The 26,044-nt window shown below is 45.3% G+C and overlaps 1 protein-coding gene across 20 annotated transcripts in view; it reads left to right on the top strand.

Annotated features, from left to right (window-relative positions):
• The window catches only part of neb (nebulin), a 347,384-nt gene that overhangs the window by 88,244 nt on the left and 233,096 nt on the right, over window positions 1-26,044 (top strand). For all 20 annotated transcript variants that reach the window (XM_085986921.1, XM_085986920.1, XM_085986925.1 and 17 more), the window contains 11 exons: window positions 418-624; window positions 1,879-1,983; window positions 4,439-4,546; window positions 7,990-8,301; window positions 9,850-10,056; window positions 10,866-10,970; window positions 12,388-12,495; window positions 13,416-13,727; window positions 17,001-17,207; window positions 17,304-17,408; window positions 25,035-25,142. In XM_085986921.1, coding sequence (XP_085843047.1) covers window positions 418-624; window positions 1,879-1,983; window positions 4,439-4,546; window positions 7,990-8,301; window positions 9,850-10,056; window positions 10,866-10,970; window positions 12,388-12,495; window positions 13,416-13,727; window positions 17,001-17,207; window positions 17,304-17,408; window positions 25,035-25,142 — 1,884 coding nt within the window. The remainder of the gene's footprint in view (window positions 1-417; window positions 625-1,878; window positions 1,984-4,438; window positions 4,547-7,989; window positions 8,302-9,849; window positions 10,057-10,865; window positions 10,971-12,387; window positions 12,496-13,415; window positions 13,728-17,000; window positions 17,208-17,303; window positions 17,409-25,034; window positions 25,143-26,044) is intronic.

Below are 26,044 nucleotides of genomic sequence, written 5' to 3' on the forward strand. Positions count from 1 at the left end.
TGTACTCCCCTGGACTTTCCTTCCCCTAAGATGGTCCATGTTGTTACGATTCTATTTACATGCAGAATTAGCTGATTCGGTCGCAACTTCCAGATTTTTGGAGGAGTTGTAAATTAGTTTCTCCCTTTCTATGGATTTAGGAACATAGGAACAGGAGTAGGCCATTTAGCCCCTCAAGTCTGCTTGGCCACTCAGTTAGAGCATGGCTGATCTGTACCTCAACTCCAGTTACCCACCTTAGCTCCGTATCCCTTGATATCCTTACCTAACAAAAATCTATCACTCTCAGTCTTGAAAGCTCCAATTGTGCCAGCATCCACAGGCTTTTGGATCATAATACTTTGCTGTACATGCATTTGGCCCTATTTGATACTGTAAAATGTGCTCAAATATTTCTACAAATCTTCATTTTGCCAGAATCTGTATAAGCAGGACTACAATTGCTGGCAAAAGGGATTAGGCTGGATGCCGATTGGCTCGCTAGACGTGGAGAAGGTCAAGAAAGCAGGAGAAGTCCTGAATGAACATAAATACCGTCAGCGTCCAGACACACTCAGGTTTACCAGCGTCCCTGACTCCATGAATATGATTCTTGCCACAAGTAACACAAAGCAGCTCAGTGACGTAAGTGCTTTTGTCTTACACTCGGTTCTGTGGGCTCTACTCATATACTGCGTGTTACTGGCGACACGATTAAAAAAAAAAAGTAATGATGTTGAAATGCAAGGGTAGATTTTCCTCTTTGTGTGCTGGGTGCATGAGTCACACTGCATCTGTATGAAGAGAGCGTGCCCTTGAATCTCCTGTCCTGGGCCATTTACATGGCCAGGGTGCACTCCTGGTTCAAGCCTCACCTTGGCTGGGCCTAGAGCCAGAAAGAGTGCAGGAAAAATGAAAAAGGGAAAAAAAATCGTTACACTTCAGAGAGGTCTGCAATTGCGTTCCTGGCCACCTGCCTAAAGGCCATTTGAAGGATGCGGGGGCAGGAGGGGCAGGGGAGAAGCCAAACCCCACGAAATATTGTGAAATACCTGATGCTGCCAATCCATCCTGGAGCTGCCTCCAGGGTTCCAGCAGAAACTCCAGTGTGTGGGAGTCCCAAAAGAAACCCATTGGCAGGTTTCTTCAGGCACCCCTCCAATCGAGTGCCCAGTGGGCAGATGGTGAAGAGAGTGAGGAAGCATGGGAATCGCATCTTCTGCTTCAGTTGAATGATTATGCTGGGCCTCTATCTACTCCAGGCACAGGCTCAGTACCGCTCATTTGGGAAATCCCAGGATAAACATAGTAATGGCAGGGTGCTGACGTAATGGGTCTTCATTTTTTATTTCTTCTTCGCTGCGCCTGGGAACACAAGTCCTGTGAAGACGGAAATCTTCCCTATATTCAAAGGTGATTATAGGGGAGATTTAAGAAAGCTCAACCAATTGCAAAAGAATAGCTATGTTTAGATAACACATTTATTAAGCCTAGTAATAAATCGAAGGCTGACTTTCTGTTTAAAATCCTTATGTTCAGTTTGTACTACAGCAAATATATGAAAAATCGTAAGTTGAACATTAAAAAAATATATATATGATTCATAATTTCAGATTTTATCAAGTTGTGAATGAATATTCTTGATTCTCAAATAAACGTTCCCAGTCAATGTGGCTGTTGATGAATTTATTTATCAAAAGCTCAGCTGAAAGTTGTTTTTTTAATCATGAGGGAGAATTGACAGATAAAGAATCCCCAAGTTACTTGCGGGTCCTTTGATTTATTGCAAGGATGCAAATATTAATATTAGGTTCTTCAGAAAAAACAGTTTAATTTCGGCACCGAGTGTCTGTTCACTTTGGTCCAAATGATAATGATTTTTCCCACTTTTGCTTTCAGCTGAACTACAAAAAGTCCGGCGAAGCAGTGAAACACAAGTATACCCTTGACACTGATTATCCACCGTTCATACAGGCTAAGTCCAATGCTCAAAATTTAAGTGACGTAAGTACCCAGGGAAGTAAAGGTTTTACTTAGCAAGAATCGTATTGAAGTAGTTCGCTTGAATATTTCAATATCATATATAATTAGTCAAAACGTTTTTGCTGCTCATCTGTGCATTATTTCTCAATAAACCTGCAGTAATGACAGTCCTTCAGCGTGAATGGCATCATGTGGCATGAAGGGACCTGACAGTTGGCATCTCGGCTGATAACCGCTGCTGACATATAAAAAAAACAACCAAAACTGAATAAATATGCATCATGAAGTGGAAAAAATATTTTTAAAACAGTAGACGGGCAAAGTTTACCACATAATTGGAAGCTCTCCATTGAAGTACATTCTATAAATCTTCTCGCCTATTTGCTATAAATATCAAATTAGTCCAAAGATAGAAATAGTCCAATAGTCTGTCAGAAAGAAAGTTCAGAACATGTTGGCAATGCATCTAAATGAGCAGGTCTATACCATGGGTGTTAATAATGAAAATGCCATTAATTGAATTTATTTTACCCAGAAGTTAACTTGTTAACTAAAATAATATTGTCAGTATTTTCACGAATAAAAGTATTGTAACAAATACCAATTGGCTATCCAAACTTCTTAATATGAGCCTAAATATACGAAAATGGCAGGCAGGGGAAGACCAGTTGCTTCATCGTGCCCTACACCCATGATAGCTGGAGCACCATGACTGGACATTTACTACCCCGCGCATCACCCCCCACCCCGCCCCCCCCACCCCCACCCACCCCCCACACACCCCCCACACACCCCCCACACACCCCCCACACACCCCCACACACCCCCATGCACCCGCCGCCCCCACCCCCACCCACCCCCCACACACCCCCACCCACCACCCCCACCCCCCAGCCCCCACCCACACCCCCCCACACCCCGCCACCCACCCCCACACACCCCCATCCACCCCCCACACACCCCCCACCCACCCACCACCCACCCCCCACACACCTCCACCCATCCCCCACCCCTGCCGCAGCCACGTAATCCCCTGGGAGAGGCAAAAAAACGAGCAAAAATTTAGGGCCAACAAGGGGGCGGGGGGGAAACTGGATAATTGCTCTCTGACCCCATTCAGGCGATCAAAACCAGTCCAGGAGATCATGTGGACCTTGTGTTCCTGATCTGTTAATCCACTTGCCTTCTATACGATGGGATCTCTGCCCCAGTCAAGAACCGCTCCAGCTCCCTCTTGAATGCGTGCAGAGAGTTTTAGCATCCACCGCACCAGCTGGCAACACATTTTGGAGCCTGCTATCCAAATGTTTTGACTGTCTATTTGTCACTAAGAGAGTGAGGAGAGGGGTGAGGAGAAAATCCTTTAAATAGAGAGTTGTTGGAGCATGGAATGCTTTGGGGAATGGTTGAGGCAGAGATCATTGGGATAGATTTTGTCTTCACTGCCTGGGCGGTAATTTAATGGAGCGCATTGCCCTCCATTATGGAAACCGCCCGATCTTCAATCCGTTGGAATGAATAGAATGGAAATCAGGGAGGTTCTATAACAGGTGGGTGATCCATTCTGTCGGATTACCACCCGGGTGGTGAAAACGGAAATCTATCCCATTGGATCTTTTAGGAAAAAGTGGATAAATATTAGAAAACAGAAAAGAAACTACTTGCAGTGATATAGCACTTTTCACGATCTCAGGAAGCTCCAGTGCGCTTTACAGCCAATTAAGTACTTTAGAAGTAGGAGAGGTTTACAAGGCTATATGAAGAGAACAAAACAGTGGGATTAGTTTAGGATTGCTCTAGCAAAGAGCCAGCACAGGCCTGATGGGCCAAATGACCTCCTTCTGTGCTGTAAACGTCTACGGTTCTATCCGGACTCAGTCAGCAGAAATTTACCAAAGGCCTTGCATCACTGATGAGGCCTCGCATGCAGCGGGCAGCTTATCAAAAAATTGCAGGCAGTGCACACCTGATTTTCCAACCCACCAGCGGTGCAGGGCCTTGGAAAACACTGCCCATTGATTTGTAGCCCTATGTTTTGAGATAGTTGAGCGGTGCAGAAGTATTTCCCTGACTGGGCAGAGAATGTTGTGACCATTAGTTCTGAGCCATTGGAGAGAAAAATTTGCTTCAGCAAATCACATTTTTCCCACTGTGAGGGCTACAGTTTTCCTGTTTGCTTCACCTGGGTCTGGATTTCCAAGTTTCAGCTCATCCAGATGTGCTCTGATCTCATCTGGTTTTGATAACAAGACTGGAATTTAGTACAATTTAAAACTCAACTATGACAGATGAATTCTTAAGCAACTCTTTTAAAATCCCCAGGGTGCACTGTCATTTTGGGCATTACTTGGTAAGAATGCCACATGAATGCCATTTGAGTTTGTGTTTTTTAAGCTGATCATTTATTATGTGCCACAATCTTCCAACATTGGACCCCTATCTGTGCTAAAATTATTCTTCCTGTTTTCTTTTCAAGCTTCGCTATAAGCAAGCCTGGCACAAGACTATAGCTAAAGGTTATGATATGCGGGCAGATGCCATTCCAATTCTCGCAGCCAGAGCTTCAAGAAACATTGCAAGTAATGTGAGTAAATTCATTTTATGGTACTTAGATCTAATTCACTCAATAGAATCCTTTGCTAGAGTCACTGAGATGGTAGGTAGAGATAATGGGAATGGTAACATAGTGGTTATGTTACTGGACTAGTAATTCAGAGACTAATGGGACATGAGTTTAAATCCCACGATGGCAGCTGGGGCAATTTAAATTCAGTTAATTAAATAAATCTGGAGTAAAAAGCTTGTATCAGTAATGGTGACCATGAAACTACCAGATTGTTGTAATAAACCCATCTGGTTCACTAATGTCCTTTAGAGAGGGAAATCTGCTGTCTTTACCCAGCCTGGCCTATATGCCAGACCCACAGCAATCTGGTTGACTCTTAACTGCTCTCTGAAATGGCCAAACCACTACAAAGAACAACGGTTCAAGAAGGCAGCTCACCACCACACCTTCTGAAGGGCAATAAACGCTGGCTTTTCCAGCGACGCCCACATCCAATGAGTAAATAATTTTTTTAAATTAATGGGATTTTCAGAAGGCATCTCACCAGCTAAAATTGGAAGCAACCAGGGGAAATGATCTGGAATTGGGTATAGAGGAGAGTATGCTCAAATAGTGAATTGTGAAGCAGAAAACAGAAAATTGCAAAAGGACACGGTGTAGGAACAGAGGTTCCTAGCTGAAGAATTGAGATCGATGCAGAGAATCAAAACAATAAAATTTAATAAACAAACGAAGTTAAACAGTAAACTACTGGATACAATGCAAATAGGTCTGGTCTGGTTGAAAGCCTCTCTAGAACTGCTAGAAGGTTCCGAGCACTGACGTCATGAGATCATCACGTTCTTCCCGCCGTTGGGGATCACGTAATGGGCGGCATGACATCATCACACGGAGTAAAGGAAAGAAGCCATAGTACAGTTAACAGATACATTAAAGGTGCAGCCCCCGGTTGCACTACATTGCTGTTAAAGGAATTATAAACAATTGTCCTGAATCCCCTGGTGGCTCCGCCACAACGGAAACATTAAACAAGTGGGAGGGTTGATGATAGATGCAGTTTATATAATGTGAGGTAGTACAGTTTTAGATGTAAGAATGGCAGATGGGAATACAATCTTAATGGAGAAGCATTGGGGAATGGGGATTTTGTGGTCCGGGTTTATAATACAATAAAAGTTAGCTCATAGGGCCAAAAAGCAATCAAAACGCCTAATAGGATCATGTGCTTCATAACAAGAGGCATAGCATATAAAAACAAGGAATTAATACTGCAATTATACAGGACACTCAAATACTAGGTTTAGTTTTGAGCACTTCACCTGAAGAAGGATATACTGGCCTTAGAGGGAGAACAGCAATGGTTTTTCAGGATTGATACCTGGGACTTAGCTATAGTGAGAGACTGGTTTTAAATGGGTTACATTCCCTAAAGATGAAGCTTAAGGGATCCTATTGAGGTGTTTAAAATGATGAAGGGGGTTGACCAGGTAGGTAGGAAATTGCTCTGTGGTAGAGTGGAGTGGTTGAGGCAAATAGCGTAGATGCATTTAAGGGGAATCTAAATAAGTACATGAGGGAGAAAGGAATAGAATGATATATTGATAGAGTGAGGTGAAGTAAGGTGGGAGGAGGCTCGTGTGGAGCATAAACACTGGCATAGATCTGTTGGGCCGAATGGCCTGTTTCTGTGGTGTTAATTCTATGAATTCCATTTTCAGCACCTGGGTCTAAAGCAACACCTGGGCATCACCTGCACTTTGCACAGGCAATGTTTAATACCCAGGTGGTAAAGATGAAAATCTACCCCTCTGTCTTTTAATAGGGGTCCAAACAAAGGGGCATAATCTTAAAAAATAGACTTAAAGTGAGTTGCTTCACACACAAGGTTATGAAAATGTGAAATGCATTGCCCAGAAAGACCACTGATGCAGAATCAACCGAGGCATTTAAAAGGGAGAAAGATACAGACTTGGGAAATAAGGTTACTGAGGATATGGAAAGAGGGCAGGAAATTGGGGTTAAAGAGTAAAGCTGCCATGGTTAATGAAATGGCACATTTATCTCGTAGGCAAATGGACCACTTCTCTCTTTATGTCCCAGTGGTTTCCAGGTAACTGGGTACAAAGAGCAAGGAGATGAATAACCAGACAAGAATTAATTTTGAGAAAATATATTTAGGGTGTAAAAAGTGATAAATTATTTCCATTGTTCAGCAAGGTGGTAACGAGAGGGCAAAAATTTTAAATAAAAACAAGAATGAAAAGGGAGATTAGAAAAGACTTAATTGCATAGAAGATGATTGAAATTTCCAATTCTGTGCCGTAAGCTGTTGTTGAAGAAGAATCAACGGGGAAAAATTTATTATCAACCATTTTGGGGCGCTAACATTGCCTCTGGGCATTAACTTTAGCGCTGGCGACCGCAAAATTCAGTTTTCTCACCCCAAGAGGGAGGTGGAGTGCTATTTCAAGCACTCTACTTCTTTTTTAGAACGCTAACCCCGAATATCGGGGCGGTGCGTTCTGCAGCGCTACGCATTGGGCCACGTAGAGCTGCCGCATGGAAGGGCTCCTCTCCTCATTAAAGGGGAGGGCCCAAGCCCACAACTCTACGGGGCCCTACCTGGACCACCGGGGAGCAGGGTGCCATGCCAGCAGCCTGGCACTCAAGAGGAGAGCCAGGCTGCCAGGTCGCGGCACGGACCCCGTGTTCAAAGACGCAACAGGCCACGACAAGTAAGTCGGACGATTTTTTTTCCCCCCTGCCTGCCACCTCCCCTTTACTTATTGCCCTGCGAGCCTCCTGCCGCTCCATTCCCGCCCCCTGAATCGGTCGCTGTCATCACCCGACACAGATTCAGGGGGCGCAGGCCAATTTTGCTGGCGGTGGAGCGGGGCAAAAGTCATTTGCGCCCCGTTAGCGCCTCCGAAGGCGCTAATGGGAGGCACTAAGGTACACAATTTCTAGCCCAATAAATTCTTTTCAAATAAAGTCAGATAATTGCTTTAAAAAATAGGAATATTAAAGATTGTGGGAAGCTAGCAATAAAGTGGGTTTAGTCTAAGTGGTTCATCTGGGGAAAAGCAGCAGTTGGATGGCCTGTTTCTATGCTGGAACGTACAAGTAATTATTTTAATTTCAGTTGAACTTTTGTTGCAAATGCTTGTCATAAATTATTTTCATAGTATAGAATGTACATTATGCGGTTTACACGGTGCAGTGTGAAAGTGAGTGAGCACAAAATGTATAATATAGAACCAGTTTGAAATACAACTTAATTTACACAGAATGAAATGTGATTACTTGTGGTATCTTTCCAATGAAGAAAGTCTATAATTAAGAAAGATAATTATTTCAATTAACATACAATACAACATTCCCTATTGTGTATTAGCACTTCTAACATTGGCACAGTTGTACTTTGTGGTATTAACTTTCTCCTGAAAACATTATCATTACAGTACAGATACAAAGAGGCCTATGAAAAGGAAAAGGGCAAACAAGTTGGCTTCCGTAGCCTGCAGGACGACCCTAAGCTGGTCCACTCCATGCGCATAGCCAAGATTCAGTCTGACCGCGAATACAAAAAAGACTACGAAAACAGCAAGACCAAGTATCACACACCGCCAGACATGTTCAATATTACTGCTGCCAAGAAGTCCCAGGAGGTGGCCAGCAACTGCAACTACAAGCGTCTGATCCACAACTACACCTACCTGCCAGACGCCATGAGCGTGGTGCTGTCCAAGAAAATGATGAACATACAGAGCGACGTAAGGAATCTCATCTTACCACATGAAATAAAGCCGAGATAAATTAGTGAAATTCATAGCTGTGTCTCTTCTAAGATGAAACCAATACGCTGTTCCCTTTGTCTCCTCTATTAAGTACTTTATTAAGGATGTCAAGGCCTTGGAGAGCATGTGGAGGAGATTTACTAGAATGATACCAGGGACGAGGGTCTTCAGTTATGTGGAGAGGCTTGGGAAGCTGGGATTTTAAAAATGTTTTTTATTTGTTTTATGGGATGTGGGCATCGCTGGCAAGGCCAACATTTATTGCTCATCCCTAATTGCCCTTGAGAAGGTGGTGGTGAACCACCTTCTTGAACCGCTGCAGTCCGTGTGGTGAAGGTGCTCCCACAGTGCTGTTAGGTAGGGCGTTCCAGGATTTTGACCCAGCGACGATGAAGGATATACTTCCAAGTCAGGATGGTGTGTGACTTGGAGGGGAACTTGCACGTGGTGGTGTTCCCATGCACCTGCTGCCCGTGTCCTTCTAGGTGGAAGAGGAAGATTGCTCTCCTTCGAGCAGAGAAGGTTAAGGAGAGACTTAATAGAGGTGTTCAAAATTATGAACTGGTTTTAATAGCATAAGTAAGGAGAAGTTGTTTCCACTGGCAGGAGGGTTGGTAGCCAGAGGACAAAATTTAAGTTAATTAACAAATTAACCAGAGGGGCGATGAGGAGAAACTTTTTTATGCAGCGAGTTGTTATGATCTGGGATGCACTACCTGAAAGGGCGGTGGAAGCAGATTCAATAGTAACTTTCAAAAGGGAATTGGATAAATACTTGAAAAGGAAAAATTTGCAGGGCTATGGGTGAAAAGAATAGGGGGAGTGGGACTAATTGGATAGGTTTTTCAAAGAACCAGCAAAGGCGCGATGGGCCGAATGGTGCCCTTCTGTGCTGTATGATTCGATGACTCTATACTTATGATGCTAGAAAATGTCAACAACATAAACCCAAGCCCAAAATATTTTTTTTCTGAAACGTTACTTCTGCCTGTAATCTCGAGAAAAGGGGTGACTAATTGGTGAAAGCCACACTGAGCTGAGTTTGCTGGAATGGAGAGTTTCTGCCTGCTCATTTCTTACAGTATTTTATTGCCCCGTACCCCCTTTTTGTGTTTCCTTGCACAATGCACCAGTTCCCTAGAAAGGAGTCTGGCCAACACATCGCTGCCTGGTTAGTAGTCCGAAATAATCTGCTGGTTATATATTCTGGTTATATGCTATTCTAGCTTCAGGTTTGGGAGAAAGAACATTTTCAGAGGTGCATTTTTGATATGCATTTTTGTTCTATACTTTTAGCAAATCTTCTCGTACTTTAAACACCGATGAGACTCTGGTCTGAAAGCCGGTTAAATTTTAATGTAGAAAATAGTTCACCACTCAGTCAGTTTTAATATATTTAGATTTTTTTTGGATTTTATGCATATTACAAAGGGCGTATTTCAAAATGCAAATAAAAGAATCAGTTAAATCGGCGTGCTTTTACTATTTAACTCAAAATGACCCTTTTCAATGTCTTCCCTGCAGAACAATTACAAATTGGATTATAATTCCTGGTGTAAAGGCCTTGGCTGGATTCCTATTGGCTCCTTGGATGTGGAGAAGGCAAAGAAAGCAACAGAGATAGCGAGTGAGAGGAAATACCGTCAACCTCCTGAAACATTAACATTCACAAGCGTCCCTGATTCTCTTGAAATCGTTTTGGCCAAGAGTAATGCACAGATAATGAATAAGGTAGGTGTTATGGGACAAACTAAAGCATGTTGTCCAAGCTCTTTCTCTTCAGGCATTTAAGTTTTCTGTCCTCAGTTTTGTGCCCAACTCTCTCTAGGTCCTCAGGTACACCACAGCCAAAGCCCATCCTGTTCTCACCCAGTGTCCACATGTTCTGCACACGGTGTACTGAATAGCAATCAGCAGCAGTAACTCTGGCTGATGTGTTACCCTTCCTAGCACTAGGCATTTAAGCCAACTATACAGCCCCAACTGCAGCCCTGCCTGATACAGGGAATAGGACCCAGAGCCTAGTGGTCTACATGGCTTGATGCTACGCTGGGAGTTGGCTTTATCCACTGGACCATTCATGGCAGGACAGGAGGGTGGGTGAGGTGGTGGGGGTGATTGGAGGAAGTGAGTCTGTTCTTCAGATATTTCACATAATGACCCAGGAAGGCAGGCGGTCTCCTCTGAGGCCTCTGACAATGCTGTTGTTACACCAGTTGCTAGTAGATGTGTGAATAAACCTGAATGCGCTCCAGATTTTGGGAGGAGTACCTAGGCTCTGCATAGAACCCCACCCCACCGAACTACAGGGTTGAGATTGGAACTTGTCTAGGGAGCTAACTGTGGCAGTGGAGTTAGGTCCTACCTCCTGCTGAAAAGGATGCTGGGATTGAACAAGCAGCACCACAATCTGCTCATGAAAGGTTTTGCCATTTGTAAGATAGAAGACTTCAAGATGAGTGCTTTTACTTTTCACTCAGACTTTTTTATGCTGCTTTTTCTTTTAATAGCGTGGGACTAATTCTTAAATTTTTTGACAGAAATTGTACACTGAAGCATGGGATAAAGACAAGAACAAGATCCACATTATGCCAGACACGCCAGAAATTGTGCTGTCCAAAAGCAACCAGATGAACATGAGTGACGTAAGTCACGAGCATGTTGTGGTGAAAATTAAAATAACCTATGGCTTCTGCTGTGTTTGTGATCGAACTGCGATTGTTGGTGAATGCTACTGCTAAGGTCCCAACCTAGCCCACCCCCCACGATCGGAGACCCCTCACAAGGCCTCTGATCGCCTTCCTAGACAGCCCTCCCCTCCCCCTAATGATAATCCTCAGGCCAGCCCTGTTCCTCTTTCACCCCCACTGATGATCCTGAGACCAACCACGATCCTCTGGTGGCTGGCCTCGATCTTCTCTTACCTTCCCCCGCCCCCCAGATCCCTCAACGGCCCTGATCTTCCTTCTTCACCCCCCACCGTACCGCGACGATTCCTGATCTTCCTTCTCCCCTCCCCCCCTCCCCACCGTCCCTTGACGGCCCTAATCTTCCTTCTTCTCTCCCACGATCCTCCGGACGCCGGCTCCGACCCCCACCCGATCCTTCCCTCCCCCCCTCTGTGTGGCCTGGTGCCACAGGCCTACCCGCCCACAGAAAACCAGCCTCTCCATCTGGCTGACTGCGGGCAGGAAACAGAGGCTTCAGATGCAAATCAGACCCTGCTATTAAAGTCGGCAGGGCCTGCGGGTAACTCGTTCTCCTGGGTTTCCCACCACATCGGAGGCCCCCCCGCCGCCACCAAACCGCCCTCCCCTTGAAAATCCAGCCCTATGAGTGGGAAAATCATATAATTCAATGTGGGGAAGTTTGTGGTCATCCATTTGGATCTGTAAAAGACAAATCAGAATATTTTCTTAATGATGAGAGACTGGGAGCTGTGCAGCAGTCAAGGGATTTAGGTGTTCATGTGCACAAATCACTAAAAGCTAGTGCACGGGTACAAAAACTAATCAAAAAGGCTAATGGAATGTTGGCCTTTATCTCAAGGGGCTGGAATTCAAAAGTGAGGAAGTGTACAGAGGCTTGATCAGGCCCCATCTGGAGTATTGCGTTCAGATTTGGGGACCGAACATCAGGGAAGTTATATTGGCCTTGGAAGGGGTACAGCACAGATTCACTAGAATGATATCAGGGCATAAGGGGTTAAACTATGAGGACAGGTTGCATAAACGTGGCTTGTATTCCCTTGAGTTTAGAAGATTGAGGGGTGATCTAGTCTAGGTGTTTAAAATGACAAAGGGATTCGATAGGGTAGATATAAAGAAACGATTTTCTCTGGTGGGAAATAAAGAACAAAAGGGCATAATCTTAAAATTAGTGCCAAGCCATTTAGGAGTGAAATTAGGAAGCACTTGTTCACACAGAACTTGCTGAAGGTTTTAACAAGTCCTTTATAATAAAACAGGGTGGGGGAGCAGGTTCATACAATTCCAGTTGTAGTCAGGCAATGGATTAAATGGAGTTATCAACTGCCTACCTTTCTGTTCTTTCCCCGTTTAGAAATTATACAGATCCGGCTGGGAGGATTCAAAGAAGAAAGGCTATCACCTGATGCCCGATGCAATCTCAATAAAGGCTGCAAAGGCCACAAGGGACATAGCCAGCGACGTAAGTTTTTTTTCCCAGCATCTTTTCCAGATATAACCCGTTACAACATTACTCCCTAGGAAACCTGATTTTCTGTATAGTCATTAACCCCGTGTAAATGCTTAAATGCAGCAGGTAGTATTTTGTGTTTGTACATAGATAATTTGGGATGTGTCACTTGCTGGGTTAAGTTGACCTTCTTTTGAAGTTGCAGCATTATTAAGTGTAAGTTATCCTCTTGCATTGAAAAACTTTTTTTTTAAGATATTGCAATAAATGTGTTCGTCATACATGATTGAATTATAACCTGCACATTTAGTTATAACATTTTTGTCTCCTATTTGGTTTGTATGAATGTTTGTTTATGTTGTGTTTCTCTGGTGTTACCATTAGGAGTGGCAGAATTGAAAGTTTGTGTACGGAGCTGCTTGCTCGAATAGACCACAACAATAAACGGGAAAGCTCAAGCGGATTAGCTATGTAATCCCCAATTTTCCAAATCCCCCGTTGCTGCTGGCGAGCCTCACCCTCTGCCTGCTGCGCATGTCGTGGGTTTGCTGTCCATGCCTTTCCATCCGTTATTTTTAATTTTAATGGACGGAAGTTCTGTGGTAGAGTGCCACCGTTTCCTGATGTGTGCATCGATGCGTGAATAACACTCATCTGGAAAACTGTCCTTTGGTCTGCACCGCAAGACGAAGCCGATCACTGAGGTAGTGACCCCCCCTGTGATTCACACACCTTAGAAATCAATGTTGCCAGCATATCCTGTGTGGTTAATCTTAAATAAGAAAACAACAGTACTAGTCTAGCACGAGAAGAACACAAGGAAACAATCACGCTGATATGAATTGAATGTAACAATAAATTTGGCATGTATTGTGTACTAAACTCAATGTAAGAGCTGTCTCAATTAATACCAATCCTGTGTTTCGTGTCAGTACAAATACAAACTAGCCTATGAAAAAGGAAGGGGAAAACACATTGGTTTCCGCAGCCTGCAGGATGACCCCAAGCTCGTCCACTTCATGCACGTTGCTAAACTGCAGTCAGACCGTGAGTACAAGAAGGACTATGAGAAGTTCAAGACAAAATACAACACACCATTGGACATGATCAGTATTACAGCTGCTAAGGCGTCTCAGGCAGTGGTCAGCAACATCAACTACAAGCACCTCATCCATCGTTACTTGGTCCCTCCTGACACAATAAGCGTGCAACTGGCCAAGAACATGATGAACATACAGAGTGATGTAAGTCATTAAAATGAAATGTATTGGGCATTTATTAACTGCAATAATTGGACATTCTGTATCAAATATAAAAATGCAGAAGTATGAATTACTCTGTCACTAAGGCAATGAATATGTTAGCATACACATCAGCCCTGCCTAGCTTCCCCAATATCTCAGCTGGTCAAGGCAGTGAGTAGCTGAACAATAGAGATTGGGGAAGGTTTGGGTTCAACAGCTGGTCTAAGGGCGTTCAGCTCAATGGTTGCACTCTTGCCTCTAAGTCTGAAGGTTATGGGATCAAGTCCACCCCGGGCCTTGAGCACAGAATGTAAGTAGACACTTCAGTGCAGTACTAAGTCAGTAAAGAAAAGGACAGCACGGTGGCATAGTGGTTAGCACTGTTGCCTCACAGCGCCAGGGACCCGGGTTCGAATCCGGCCTCGGGTGACTGTCTGTGTGGAGTTTGCACATTCTCCCCGTGTTTGCGTGGGTTTCCTCCGGGTGCGCCGGTTTCCTCCCACAGTCCAAAGATGTGCGGGTTAGGTTGATTGGCTATGATAAATTGACCCTTAGTGTTAGGGGGATTAAATACGTGGGGTTACGGGGATAGGGTGGGATATGTGTTGGTGTAGGGGTTACGGGGATCGGGTGGGATATGTGTTGGTGTAGGGGTTACGGAGATCGGGTGGGATATGTGTCGGTGCAGGCTCGATGGGCCGAAATGGCCTCTATCTGCACTGTTGTGATTCTGTGACAGAAAGACTTGCATTTATATATCACCTTTGATTACCTTAGAATGTCCCTAAGCAATTAAATACTTTTTGTTGATGTGTAGTTACTGTTGTAATGTAAGAAATAGTAGTGTGGACTTTTTGATGAGTTGGTAGACCAAGGCCCTCTCTGTCAATGTAAGATCCCATTGCATTATTTGTAGAAAAGTGGGGAGTTCTCCTGATGTCCTAGAAAAAAACAAGAAAATCTTCGATCTCTCGTGCCTTTCATAATCTCTGAATGTCCAAAAGCGCTTTACAGCCAATGAAGTACTTTTGAAGTGTAGTCACTGTTGTAATGTAGGAACGGCGGCAGTCAATTTGCGCACAGCAAGCTCCCACAAACAGCAATGTGATAATGACCTGATAATCTGATTTTAGTGATGTTGATTGAGGGATAAATATTGGCCCAGGACACCGGGGATAACTCCCCTGCTCTTCTTCAAAATAGTACCCATGGGATCTTTTAGATCTTCCTGAGAGAGCAGACAGGGCCCCGGTTTAACGTCTCATCCGAAAAATGGCACCTCCGACAGTGCAGCACTCCCTCAGTACTGCACTGGAGTGTCAGGCTAGATTTTTGTGCTCAATTCTCTGGCGTGGGACTTGAACCCACAACCTTCTGGCCTAGAAATTCAGTAAGGCCCCGCCAGCTCGCTTGCGCCCAAAAGTTAGCGCTGCGCGCGGAGCCAGTTGCGACCGTCAGAAATTCAGTTTTTGCGCCCCAAGTCGGAACCGGGCGCTATTCCAGGGTGTGCCCGCCCCCGCTTGGGGCGCTGAAACTGAATTTCAGCGCTGTAGGTGCCGCTGCGCCACCCGCTGCGGAGCGGCAGGCTGTGGTACTGCAGGCCTCCTCCTTCTCTTAAGGGGGAGGTGCCTGCAACGGGGAGATCGCCGCTTGATAGTGCCGGCAAATGAGCCCGGCACCACGGAGAAGTGCTGGGCTCGCGGAAAGCAGCCGGCAGTGCCGCGGGGGGGGTGGGTGGAGGAGGCCGGGGAAGGAGGTGCGGGCAGGCGGCCGCCGAAAAAGCGGCCGGCCGCACCTCCGCCTTAACTAGCGCCACTAAGGCTGCAGGACGGCCACGGTTGCAGAACGTTGTTTGCGGCCGCTGCGGAAGAGGCGGCCGCAACTAAATATGGGGGTCGGGCCGGTATCGGGGCGGAACTGGGGCACTGCGCACACCGATGACGTCATCGGTGCTGGCGCAGCACTACCGGCTACCGCCGCCATTACCGCTGCGCTGAATATCAGCGCAAACTCCTCTATTGGCGCAGAAGCCCTCTTTGGGCGGTAACTGGGCGCAAAGCTGGCGGGGCCTTACTGAATTTCTAGCCCACTGACTCTAAGGCAAGAGTGCTATCAACTGAGCCATGGCCTAGGTAACATTTATCCCTTAACCAACATCACTAAAAATGACTAAAGAGATGTTAAATTGTGGTCCTGTCTGCCTGTTTGAGTGGATGTCAAAGATCCCATGGTATTATTCAAAGAAGAACAGGGAGTTCTCCCAGTGTCCTGAGGAACATTTATCTCAGAAACAAGACCACATAACAGATTATCTGGTCACTCATTGCAATGCTGATTTCAAATTGGCTGTCACATTTTCATATATAACACTAGTGACTACACTTCAAAATGAATTGGCTGTGAAGCACTTTGGGACATCCCAAGGCCATTAAAGGTGCTGTAAAAATGCAAGTCCTTTTTATTTCGGTGTCCTTGAGTTAGGGAGGGGTAATTGGCTGAGATCTCTGCTCCTGCTAGCTATGGAAAACAAAAATTCTTAAAGAAAAAACCCTACACAAATCTTTTACAGGATTATTGGCCTTCCATTTTTTAAATTTTCTTTCATTTTCAAACCTTCCTGCAGATACAGAAATGGTAAAAGAATGCATCCTATTATAAACAAACTTTAAGCTCTATTGGTTGATATTACTTATTGATGCAGTAGATGTATCTAAATAAGAACATAAGAAATAGGAGCAGGAGTAGGCCATTCGGCCCCTCGAGCCTGTTCCACCATTCAATAAGATCTTCTACCTCAACTCCACTTTCCTGCACTATCCCCACATCCCTGGGGTTCCCTTAGTATCCAAAAAATTATCGCTCTCTGTCTTGAATATACTCAACGACTGAGCCTCCACAGCCCTCTGGGGCAGAGAATTCCAAAGATTCACCACCCTCTGAGTGAAGAAATTTCTCCTCATCTCAGTCCTAAATGGCCGACCCTTTATTCTGAGACTGTGACCCCTGGTTCTAGACTCCCCAGCCAGGGGAAACATCCTCTCTGCATCTACCCTGTCAAGCCCTGTAAGAATTTTATACGTTTCAATGAGATCACCTCTCATTCTTCTAAACTCTAGGGAATACAGGCCTAGCCTACTCAATCTCTCCTGATTAGGACAATCCCCCCATCCCAGGAATCAGCCTCGTGAGCTATCATTGCACTCCCTCCAAGTTTTGAAAATAGCTTTCATATATCAGCATGTGGCTGTCTAATCTTTCTGTTTGTTATTGCAGAATCAGTATAAGTCAGAATTCACTGGATTTATAAAAGGATTGGGCTGGGTCCCCATTGGCTCGCTGGAGGAAGAAAAGAACAAGCGAGCTTCAAATATCCTATGTGAGAAAAAATACCGTCAACGCCCGGAGATTTTCAGATATACCATTGACACTGACTCCATGCCTATGGAGTTGGCAAAGGCTAATGCCAAAATCATGAATATAGTAAGAAGGCCTTCTGTTAAAAAACAGCGTGATGGTCCTTCATACAGTTATATGATTGAGAGAATCCATTGTTAATCAAAATTTGTTACCCTGTAGCACTCGTACAAGGAAGCCTGGGAAAAGGACAAGATTCAGATCCATGTGATGCCAGACACGCCAGAAATTACCCTAGCTAAAGCCAACCAGTACAACATGAGCAAGGTAAGTGGGATGGATCGGTCTGAATTCCTTCCTTTTGTAGGATATGTTGGCTACATTTAAATAGAAATTGCGATTTACCAAAGAAATCTGGTCCAACTCAAGCTATACAGGGAAACAAGGGGATGCAGGCAAACCGTTCTGTAAGACAGCAGCTAATGGAAGTAATTAAACTAAGGTCTTCAATCTAAACAGAGGAAACTACGAGGGTATGACGGACAAGTTGGCCATGGTAGATTGGGAGACTACACTAAAAGGTATGAAGGTGGACATACAATGGCTAACATTCAAGGAAATAATGCATAATTTGCAACAAACATATATTCCTCTAGGGCATAAAAACCCAAAAGGAAAAGTGATCCAACCATGGCTAACAAAAGAAATTAAAGCTAATATTAAGTAAAAGGAGGAAGCTTATGAAGTTGCCAGAAAAAGCGGTCAGCCTGAGGATTGGGATCTTTTTAGAAATCAGCAAAGGGGGACCAAGAAATTGATAAAGAAAGGGTAAAAAGGAATATGAGCACAAACTAGCGAAAAATATAAAGACGGATTGTAAAAGCTTCTATAGGTATGTGAAAAGGAAAAGACTGGCAAAGGTTAATGTCGGTCCTTTACAGTCAGAGACAGGAGAATTTATAACGGGGAATGAGGAAATGGAGGAGAAATTAAATAAATACTTTGTTTCTGTCTTCATGGAGGAAGACACAAAAACCTCCCAGAAATACAAGAAAACCAAGGGTGTGACGAGAATGAGGAACTTAAAGAAACACAGAAACATAGAAGCTAGGAGCAGGAGTAGGCCATTCGGCCCCTCGAGCCTGCTCCGCCATTCAATAGATCATGGCTGATCATCCAAATTCAGTACCCTGTTCCTGCCTTCTCCCCATATCCCTTGATCCCTTTAGCCTCAAGAAATATATCCAACTCTTTCTTGAATATATTTAATGAATTGGCCTCCGCCGCCCTCTGTGGCAGAGAATTCCACAGGTTCACCACTCTCTGGGTGAAGAAATTCCTCCTCATTTCAGTCCTAAATGGCTTACCCCTTATCCTTAGACTATCTGGACTACCCGGCCATCAGAAACATCCTTTCTGCATCTAGTCTGTCCAGACCTGACAGAATTTTATAGGTTTCGATGAGATCCCCTCTCAATCTTCTAAACTCCAGTGAGTATAAGCCCAATTGACACAATCTCTCCTCGTACGTCATCCCTGCCATCCCAGGTATCAGCCTAGTGAATCTTTGCTGCACTCCCTCCATGGCAAGAACGTCCTTCCTCAGGTAAGCTGACCAAAACTGCACACAATACTCAAGGTGTGGTCTCACCAAGGCCCTGTACAACTGTAGCAAGACATCCTTGTTCTTGTACTCGAACCCTCTTGCTACGAAGGCCAACATACCATTTGCCTTCTTAACCGCCTGCTGCACCTGCATGCTTACCTTTAGCGACTGGTGCACAAGAACACCCAGGTCTCTTTGCACTTCCCCTTCTCCCAATCTATTGCCATTCAAATAATAATCTGCCTTCCTGTTTTTGCCACCAAAATGGATAACCTCACATTTATCCACATTATAGTGCATTTGCCATGTTTCTGCCCCATTACCCAACCTGTCCAAATCGTACTGGAGTTTCACAACATCCTCCTCACAGCATACCCTCCCACCCAGCTTTGTGTCGTCTGCAAATTTGGAGCTATTACATCCAATTCCCTCATCCAGATCATTAATATATATTGTGAACAGCTGGGATCCTAGGACCGATCCTTGCGGTACCCCACTAGTCACTGCCTGCCACTCGGAAAACGACCCGTTTATTCCAACTCTTTGCTTTCTGTCCGCCAACCAGTTCTCTATCCAAGTCAATACCTTGCCCCCAATCCCATGTGCCTTAATTTTGCACGCTAACCTCTTATGCGGGACCTTATCGAAAGCCTTATGAAAGTCCAAATACACCACATCCACTGGTTCTCCCTTATCTATTTTACCAGTTACATCCTCAAAAAATTCCAGTAGATTAGTCAAGCATGATTTACCTTTTGTAAATCCATGTTGACTTTGTCCGATCCTGTCACTGCTTTCCAAGTGCTCTGCTATTACATCTTTTATAATGGACTCTAGCATTTTCCCCACTACCGATGTCAGGCTTACCGGTCTATAATTCCCCGCTTTTTCTCTGCCACCTTTTTTGAATAGTGGGGTAACATTAGCTACCCTCCAATCCATGGGTACTGTTCCAGAGTCTATCGAGTTCTGGAAGATGACCAGCAATGCAACTAGTATTTCTAGGGCCACTTCCTTAAGTACCCTGGGATGTAGATTATCAGGCCCTGGGGATTTATCGGCCTTCAGACCCATCAATTTTCCTAACACCATTTCCCTACAAATACTGATTTCTTTCAGTTCCACCCTTTCATCAGACCCTATGTTCCGCAGTATTTCTGGGAGGTTATTTGTGTCCTCCTTTGTGAAGACAGAACCAAAATGATTATTAGTTAAAAAAACAGTACTAGCAAAATTAATGGGACTAAAAGTCGATAAATCCCAAGGACCGGATGACCTACATCCTAGGGTTTCGAAAGAGGAGGCCATTGGAATAGTGGACGCATTGATTGTCATCTTCCAAAATTCTATAGATTCTGGAACGGTTCCTGCAGATTGGAGGATAGCAAATGTAACCCTGCTATTTAAGAAAGGAGGGAGAGAGAAAATGGGGAACTACAGACCGGTTAGCCTCACATCAGTAGTTGGGAAAATGCTGGAATCTATTATAAAGGATGCAATAACTGGGCACTTAGAAACTAATAGTAAGATTGGGCAGAGTCAACATGGATTTATGAAAGGGAAATCCTGTTTGACAAACCTATTGGAGTTCTTTGAGGATGTAATTAGTGGAGTAGACAAAGGGGAATCGGTAGATGTGGTGGTTTGGGATTTTCAGAAGGCCTTCGATAAGGTCCCATACAAGAGGTTGGTGAACAAAATTAGGGCACATGGAATTGGGGGTAATATACTAGCATAGATTGAGAATTGGTTAACAGGCAGAAAACAAAGAGTAGGGATAAACGGGTCTTTTTCAGGATGGCAGGCTGTGACTAGTGAGGTACCGCAAGGATCGGTGCTTGGGCCCCAGCTATTCACAATCTATATCAATGATTTGGATGAGGGAACTAAATGTAACATTTCCAAATTTGCTGATAGTGTCAGTGTCAGTTGCGAAGAGGATGTGAAGAGGCTTCAAGGGGATCTCTACAGGCTCAGTGAGTGGGCGAGAACATGGCAGATGGAATATAATGTGGATAAATGTGAAGTTATCCAGTTTGGTAGAAAAAACAGAAAGGCAGAGTATTTCCTAAATGGTGAAAAATTGGGGAATGCAGATGCTCAAAGGGACCTGGGTGTCCTTGTACATGAGTCACTGAAAGTGAATGTGCAGGTGCAGTAAGCCATTAGGAAGGCAAATGGTATGCTGGCCTTCATTACAAGAGGATTTGAGTACAGGAGTAAAGAAGTCTTCCTCCAATTAGATAGGGCCTTGGTGAGACCACACCTGGAGTACTGTGTACAATTTTGGTCTCCTTACCTAAGGAAGGATATACTTGCCATAGAGGGAGTTCAACGAAGGTTCACGAGATTGATTCCTGGGATGGCTGGGCTGTCGTATGAGAAGAGATTGAGTAAACTAGGCCTGTATTCTCTTAAATTCAGAAGAATGAGAGGGGATCTCATTGAAGCATACAAAATTATTACAGGGTTTGATGGGGTGGATGCTGAGAGAATGTTTCCCTTGGCTGGGGAGTCTAGAACCAGGGGCCACAGCCTCAGAATAAGGGGTCGGCCTTTCAGGACTGAGATGAGAAGAAATTTCTTCACTCAGAGGGTGGTGAATCTTTGGAATTCTCTATCCCAGAGGGCTGTGGAGGCTCAGTCATTGGGTTTATTCAAAACAGAAGTCGATAGATTTCTGTCTAGTAAGGGCATCAAGGGATATGGCGATAGGGCCGGTGAATGGAGTTGAGGCAGAAGATCAGCCATCATCTCATTGAATGGCGGAGCAGGCTCGAAGGGCCGAATGGCCTACTCCTGCTCCTATTTCTTATGTTCTTAACACTAACAGCTCCCCCCACACACACACATACTAGAACACTCAGCAATAATATAACTATCAGGGCACAAGAATCAATGCTTATCTCTGTTTCAAGGAACCAGTCTGAAATCAAACAATGACAGCAGAAAATTCAAACTGCAGGTCACTCAAAAGCTACCAGGTCAATAATGTAAAGCTCCACCAGCTACTGAGGATAAAGCAACTAATTCATTGCCTGGATTCAGATTCCAGCAAGGAAGAAAAATACCTACAGGATCATCACCCCTATCCTCTGGAGAAAAAAATAACAATCGTCCAGTTTGAAACAAAATATACAAATACAATGACTAAAGACATTTCATGTTATATACAGCTGCTATACACAGTTAGCTGAGCGTGAGATATGAGGCAATAATTGGATCATGAGATTCTGATAAACTTGAGGTTATCCAAAACTCGGCTGCCCGTGTCCGAACTCGCACCGAACCCCCTACACCCATCACCCCTGTGCTCACTGACCTACATTGACTCCCGGTTAAGCAACACCTTGATTTAAAAATTCTCATCCTTGTTTTCAAATCCCTCCATGGCCTCATCCCTCCCTATCTCTGTAATCTCCTCCAGCCCCACAACCCTCCGGGATACCTGCGCTCCTCCAATTCTGGCCTCTTGAGCATCCCCGATTTCAATCGCTCAACCATTGGCGGCCGGGCCTTCAGCTGCCAAGGCCCTAAGCTCTGGAATTCCCTCCCTAAACCTCTCCGCCTCTACCTCTCTTTCCTCCTTTAAGAGGTTCCTTATACCTACCTCTCATCTGCCCTGATATCTCTTTATGTGGCTCAGTGTCAAATTTTATCTGATAACGCTCCTGTGAAGCACCTTGGGAAGCTTTAGCATGTTAAAGGCGCTATATAAATACAAGTTGTTGTTGAGAGAGAAGTTCAATCTCTTTGTAATGTTATCAGGGACCAGAAGTTCAGTTACTCTCCTGTATCTATCAGACATTTTTTGTTCTATGATATAAATAGTTTGGTGATCGTCTGGATCGAGTTATTTACCAGTCTTGATAAGATGAGCAGAGAGACCTTGGTGTCCATATATACAAATCCTTAAAGGTGGTTAAAAAAGCATATGGGTTATTTGGGTTTATAAGTAAAGGCATAGAATATAAAAGCAGAGAGATCATGCTAGAACTTGATAAATCACTGGTTAGGCCTCAGCTGGGGTATTGTGGACAATTCTGGGCCCCACACTTCAGGAAAGATGAAAAGGCCTTGGAAAGAGTACAAAGGAGGTTTACCAAGATGTTACCCGGGATGAGGGACTTCAGTTATGAGGAGAGGTTGGAAAAGTTAGGGCCGTTCTCCTTGGAACGGAGAAGGTTAAGAGGTGACCGAATAGAGGTTTTCAAGATGATGAGAGGTTTTGATGGAGTAGAGAGAGAATAACTATTCCCTCTGGCGAGAGAGTCAATAACCAGAGATCATAGATTTAAAATCGTTGGCAAAAGATCTAGAGGGGAGATGAGGAGAAATGTTTTCACTCAGATGGGGGAGAAATTCGGTATAGCCGCGTTTGGGGCGCTAGTCCTGGCGATGCGCAAAGTTTAGCGCCAGGCGCAATTTAGCGCCACCTAGCGCAATATTGGGTTGCAGCGCCCCTGAAGGTGATTGCAGCGCTAAATCAGGTGCTGCACGATACTCTTAAGGCGCTAACCCAGCGGCGCAACCCAATTTCGCGGCAGCGGGGCGCAGTGCAGGTGCTGTCAATAATCACTTTCCCCGAGACACACTGGCGCGCCGGCCAGCTCTTAAAGGGGCGGGTCATCAGCCATGGGCACAGAGGATAGCCCTTGTCCCCGAGAAGCCAGCCTCCTGGGTGAGCCGGGGCCTCGAAAAGGTCTGCAGCAGAAGTCTGGCGCAGGATGAAGGCGTCGTGGCTGCTGCCAGGAAACTGGGCATTCACTGCGAGGATCAGCTGTCGGTGGTCACAGACCAGCTGGACATTCAAGGAATGGAACCCCTTGCGGTTGCGGAACTCCTCCAGATTCTCTACAGGCGCCCGCAAAGCCACGTGCGTGCAGTCAATGGCGCCCTGCACCATGGGGAGGTCCGCTATTGCAGCGAAGCCCTCTGCGCGCTCCCGCTGCTTGTCCGGGGTCATTGGGAAGGAGATGTACTGCCGCCTCCTTTTAAACAGGGCATCAGTCACTTGACGGATGCAGCAATGCACCACAAACTGCGAGATGTTGGCTATGTCCCCAGTTGCGGCCTGAAAGGAGCTGCTTGCGTAAAAGTTTAGGGCAACAGTCATCCTCACAGCCACTGACAGAGATGTCCTGCACCTTATCTGAGGCTGCAGATTTGGCTGAAGCAGGTGGCACAGCTCAGTCACCACCTCCTTTCTAAAGCGCCGCCTTCTGATACACTGCTCCTCCGACATGTTCATGTAGGAAAACTGCTGTCGGAAAACCCTGGCAGCGTGATGTCTGGTGTGGCGACGTCTGTTGGCCCTCCTCCGTCTGACCATGCCTGCCCCTCTCTCCCAGCGTCTCAGTGCCCTTTCCCGATGATTCAGCAGCAGGACGTTCCCCTCCAATGCAGCCCCCATAATAAGTGCGCACAGGAAGTTTTCCCGTTGTAAAAGCTCACCAACAGCAAGGTGATGGTCAGAAGGCTGAAGTTCCTCTGCCAGCACTGGCTCAGTGGTGAAATGGTTCGCAGTGTGCAGCCCAGCAACTCCCTGTAACTCTCGAAGAAGTTGTGAGCCAAAAAGGCTGCCGCTTTAAAACCACACCAGTCCCCTTTAAATAACGCCCCTCCAGCCTGAGAGCGACTGGGGAAGGCTCCAGGTAAGCTGTCCTTATTAGCGCCAGGCGGTACGGAAGGGGGTGCCACTGAATTTCCGGTCTGGGGCGCCCAAAAGGCGTTGCACACTCAAATGACGCCATAATCTGCCTGCGCCCGTGAGCGGGCGGTAAGATTTAGCGCCGGCGCTAAATGTATGCTCAATATGGGGCGAGGCACTGGGTTCGCTGCGCCCGGGCGGAAATTAGTTAGCGCCCCACTTCTCGGCCTCTTTAGGCGCTAATCGGTGGCGCTAACAGCCGAATTTCTCCCCCGAGAGTTGTCGGGATCTGGAATGCTCTACCTGAAAAGGTGGTGGAAGCTGATTCCATCAATCATTTTAAAAGGGAGTTGGACAGGTCCTGGAGGATGAGCAACTTACAGGGTTACGGACAAAAAGCGGGGGTGTGGGACTAAGCATGACCGCTCTTTCAAAGACCCAGCACAGGCTGGACGGGCCGAATGGCCTCCTTCTGTGCTGTAAGTTTTTATGATTCTATGAAATTGCACTCAAAGATTTGCAGCAATGCATGACTTATGTTGGAGTAATTTTGGTTCTATGTGGTACCAGAATGCAAAAAATATATAGCAAGTAGTTACATATCACTGCTCTGCACGTTTTTCTTTGTCTCGACTGTTTTCATTCATACTGTGGGGACAAATAGGATAATTTTAATTCATATTATCTTCCATTATAGAAAATGTACAGGCAAAACATGGAAGATGCAAAGAAGAAGGGATATGATCTGCGTGCTGATGCCATCTCAATCAAAGCCGCCAAAGCCTCAACTGATATTGCTAGCAATGTAAGTGTTTTGACAGCAGCCACAGAAATCTATTACTTTCCTTCGTCTTATCTTGTGCCAGATTTCTCCTCTCCCAAAACAGTCTGCTATCTTGCACAAATGACCACTCGCCATGTGTGATTCCTTTCAGCAGGCTATTTAACAGTGGTGGTCATCACAGCTGAGCCAGATCTTGTCCTTACCGGTTTACCCACACGTGCATCTCGCCAGCAAGGGTGATGGTACAGTCATCAATAGGCACGATGGGCCGAATGGCCTCCTTCTGTGCTGTATAATTCAACGATACCCTAATAGCAAGAGGACCTCCTTGTAGGCCTGCTCCTGGGCCTGGCTAAAAGAGCCATCAATTGGTCCAGGCAGCGGGCGGTCGAGGGGGTCGTCCGGCCGGATTGCCTGCCTCTCTTCCGTGGCCATGTTCGCGCCCGGGTGGCCCTGGAGATGGAGCACGCGGTGTCCGCCGGCACGCTTGAGTATTTCCGTGACCGGTGGGCGCCGCGGGGACTGGAGTGCATCATCAACCCGGAAAACCAAATTTTAATTTGATTTGTTAAGGTTTAGTTGAACTTTTGTTAATTTACAGTCTAATTTGTTTTGGTTTTTTTGGGGTCCAAACAAAAGAGTACCCTAATAGCAAGAACATTGGCCAACTTTCCCATCCTGAAACTTGGGTTCTGAGGCCAGTTGTAACACCCTCACCACTACCCTGGCTGAGATCAATTAAATCAGCAAAGATTGAGGATTGTCCCTGACCCCTGCTCCTCACTGTCTGAACCAGATTAACTACTGGGGGAAGTTGTGCTATTACGTTTGCACAATTGTAAACTTTGGTTGGGAAGCAGGTTAAGCACATGCACAGCAAAAGGTTAAACCTGACGGTATGTGGATTTTACAGTGATTTTTGG

This window comes from Somniosus microcephalus, chromosome 4, assembly GCF_052327205.1.
Source record: "Somniosus microcephalus isolate GS21.2 chromosome 4, FLI_Smic_1.0, whole genome shotgun sequence".
Classification (NCBI taxonomy): Eukaryota; Metazoa; Chordata; class Chondrichthyes; order Squaliformes; family Somniosidae; genus Somniosus; species Somniosus microcephalus.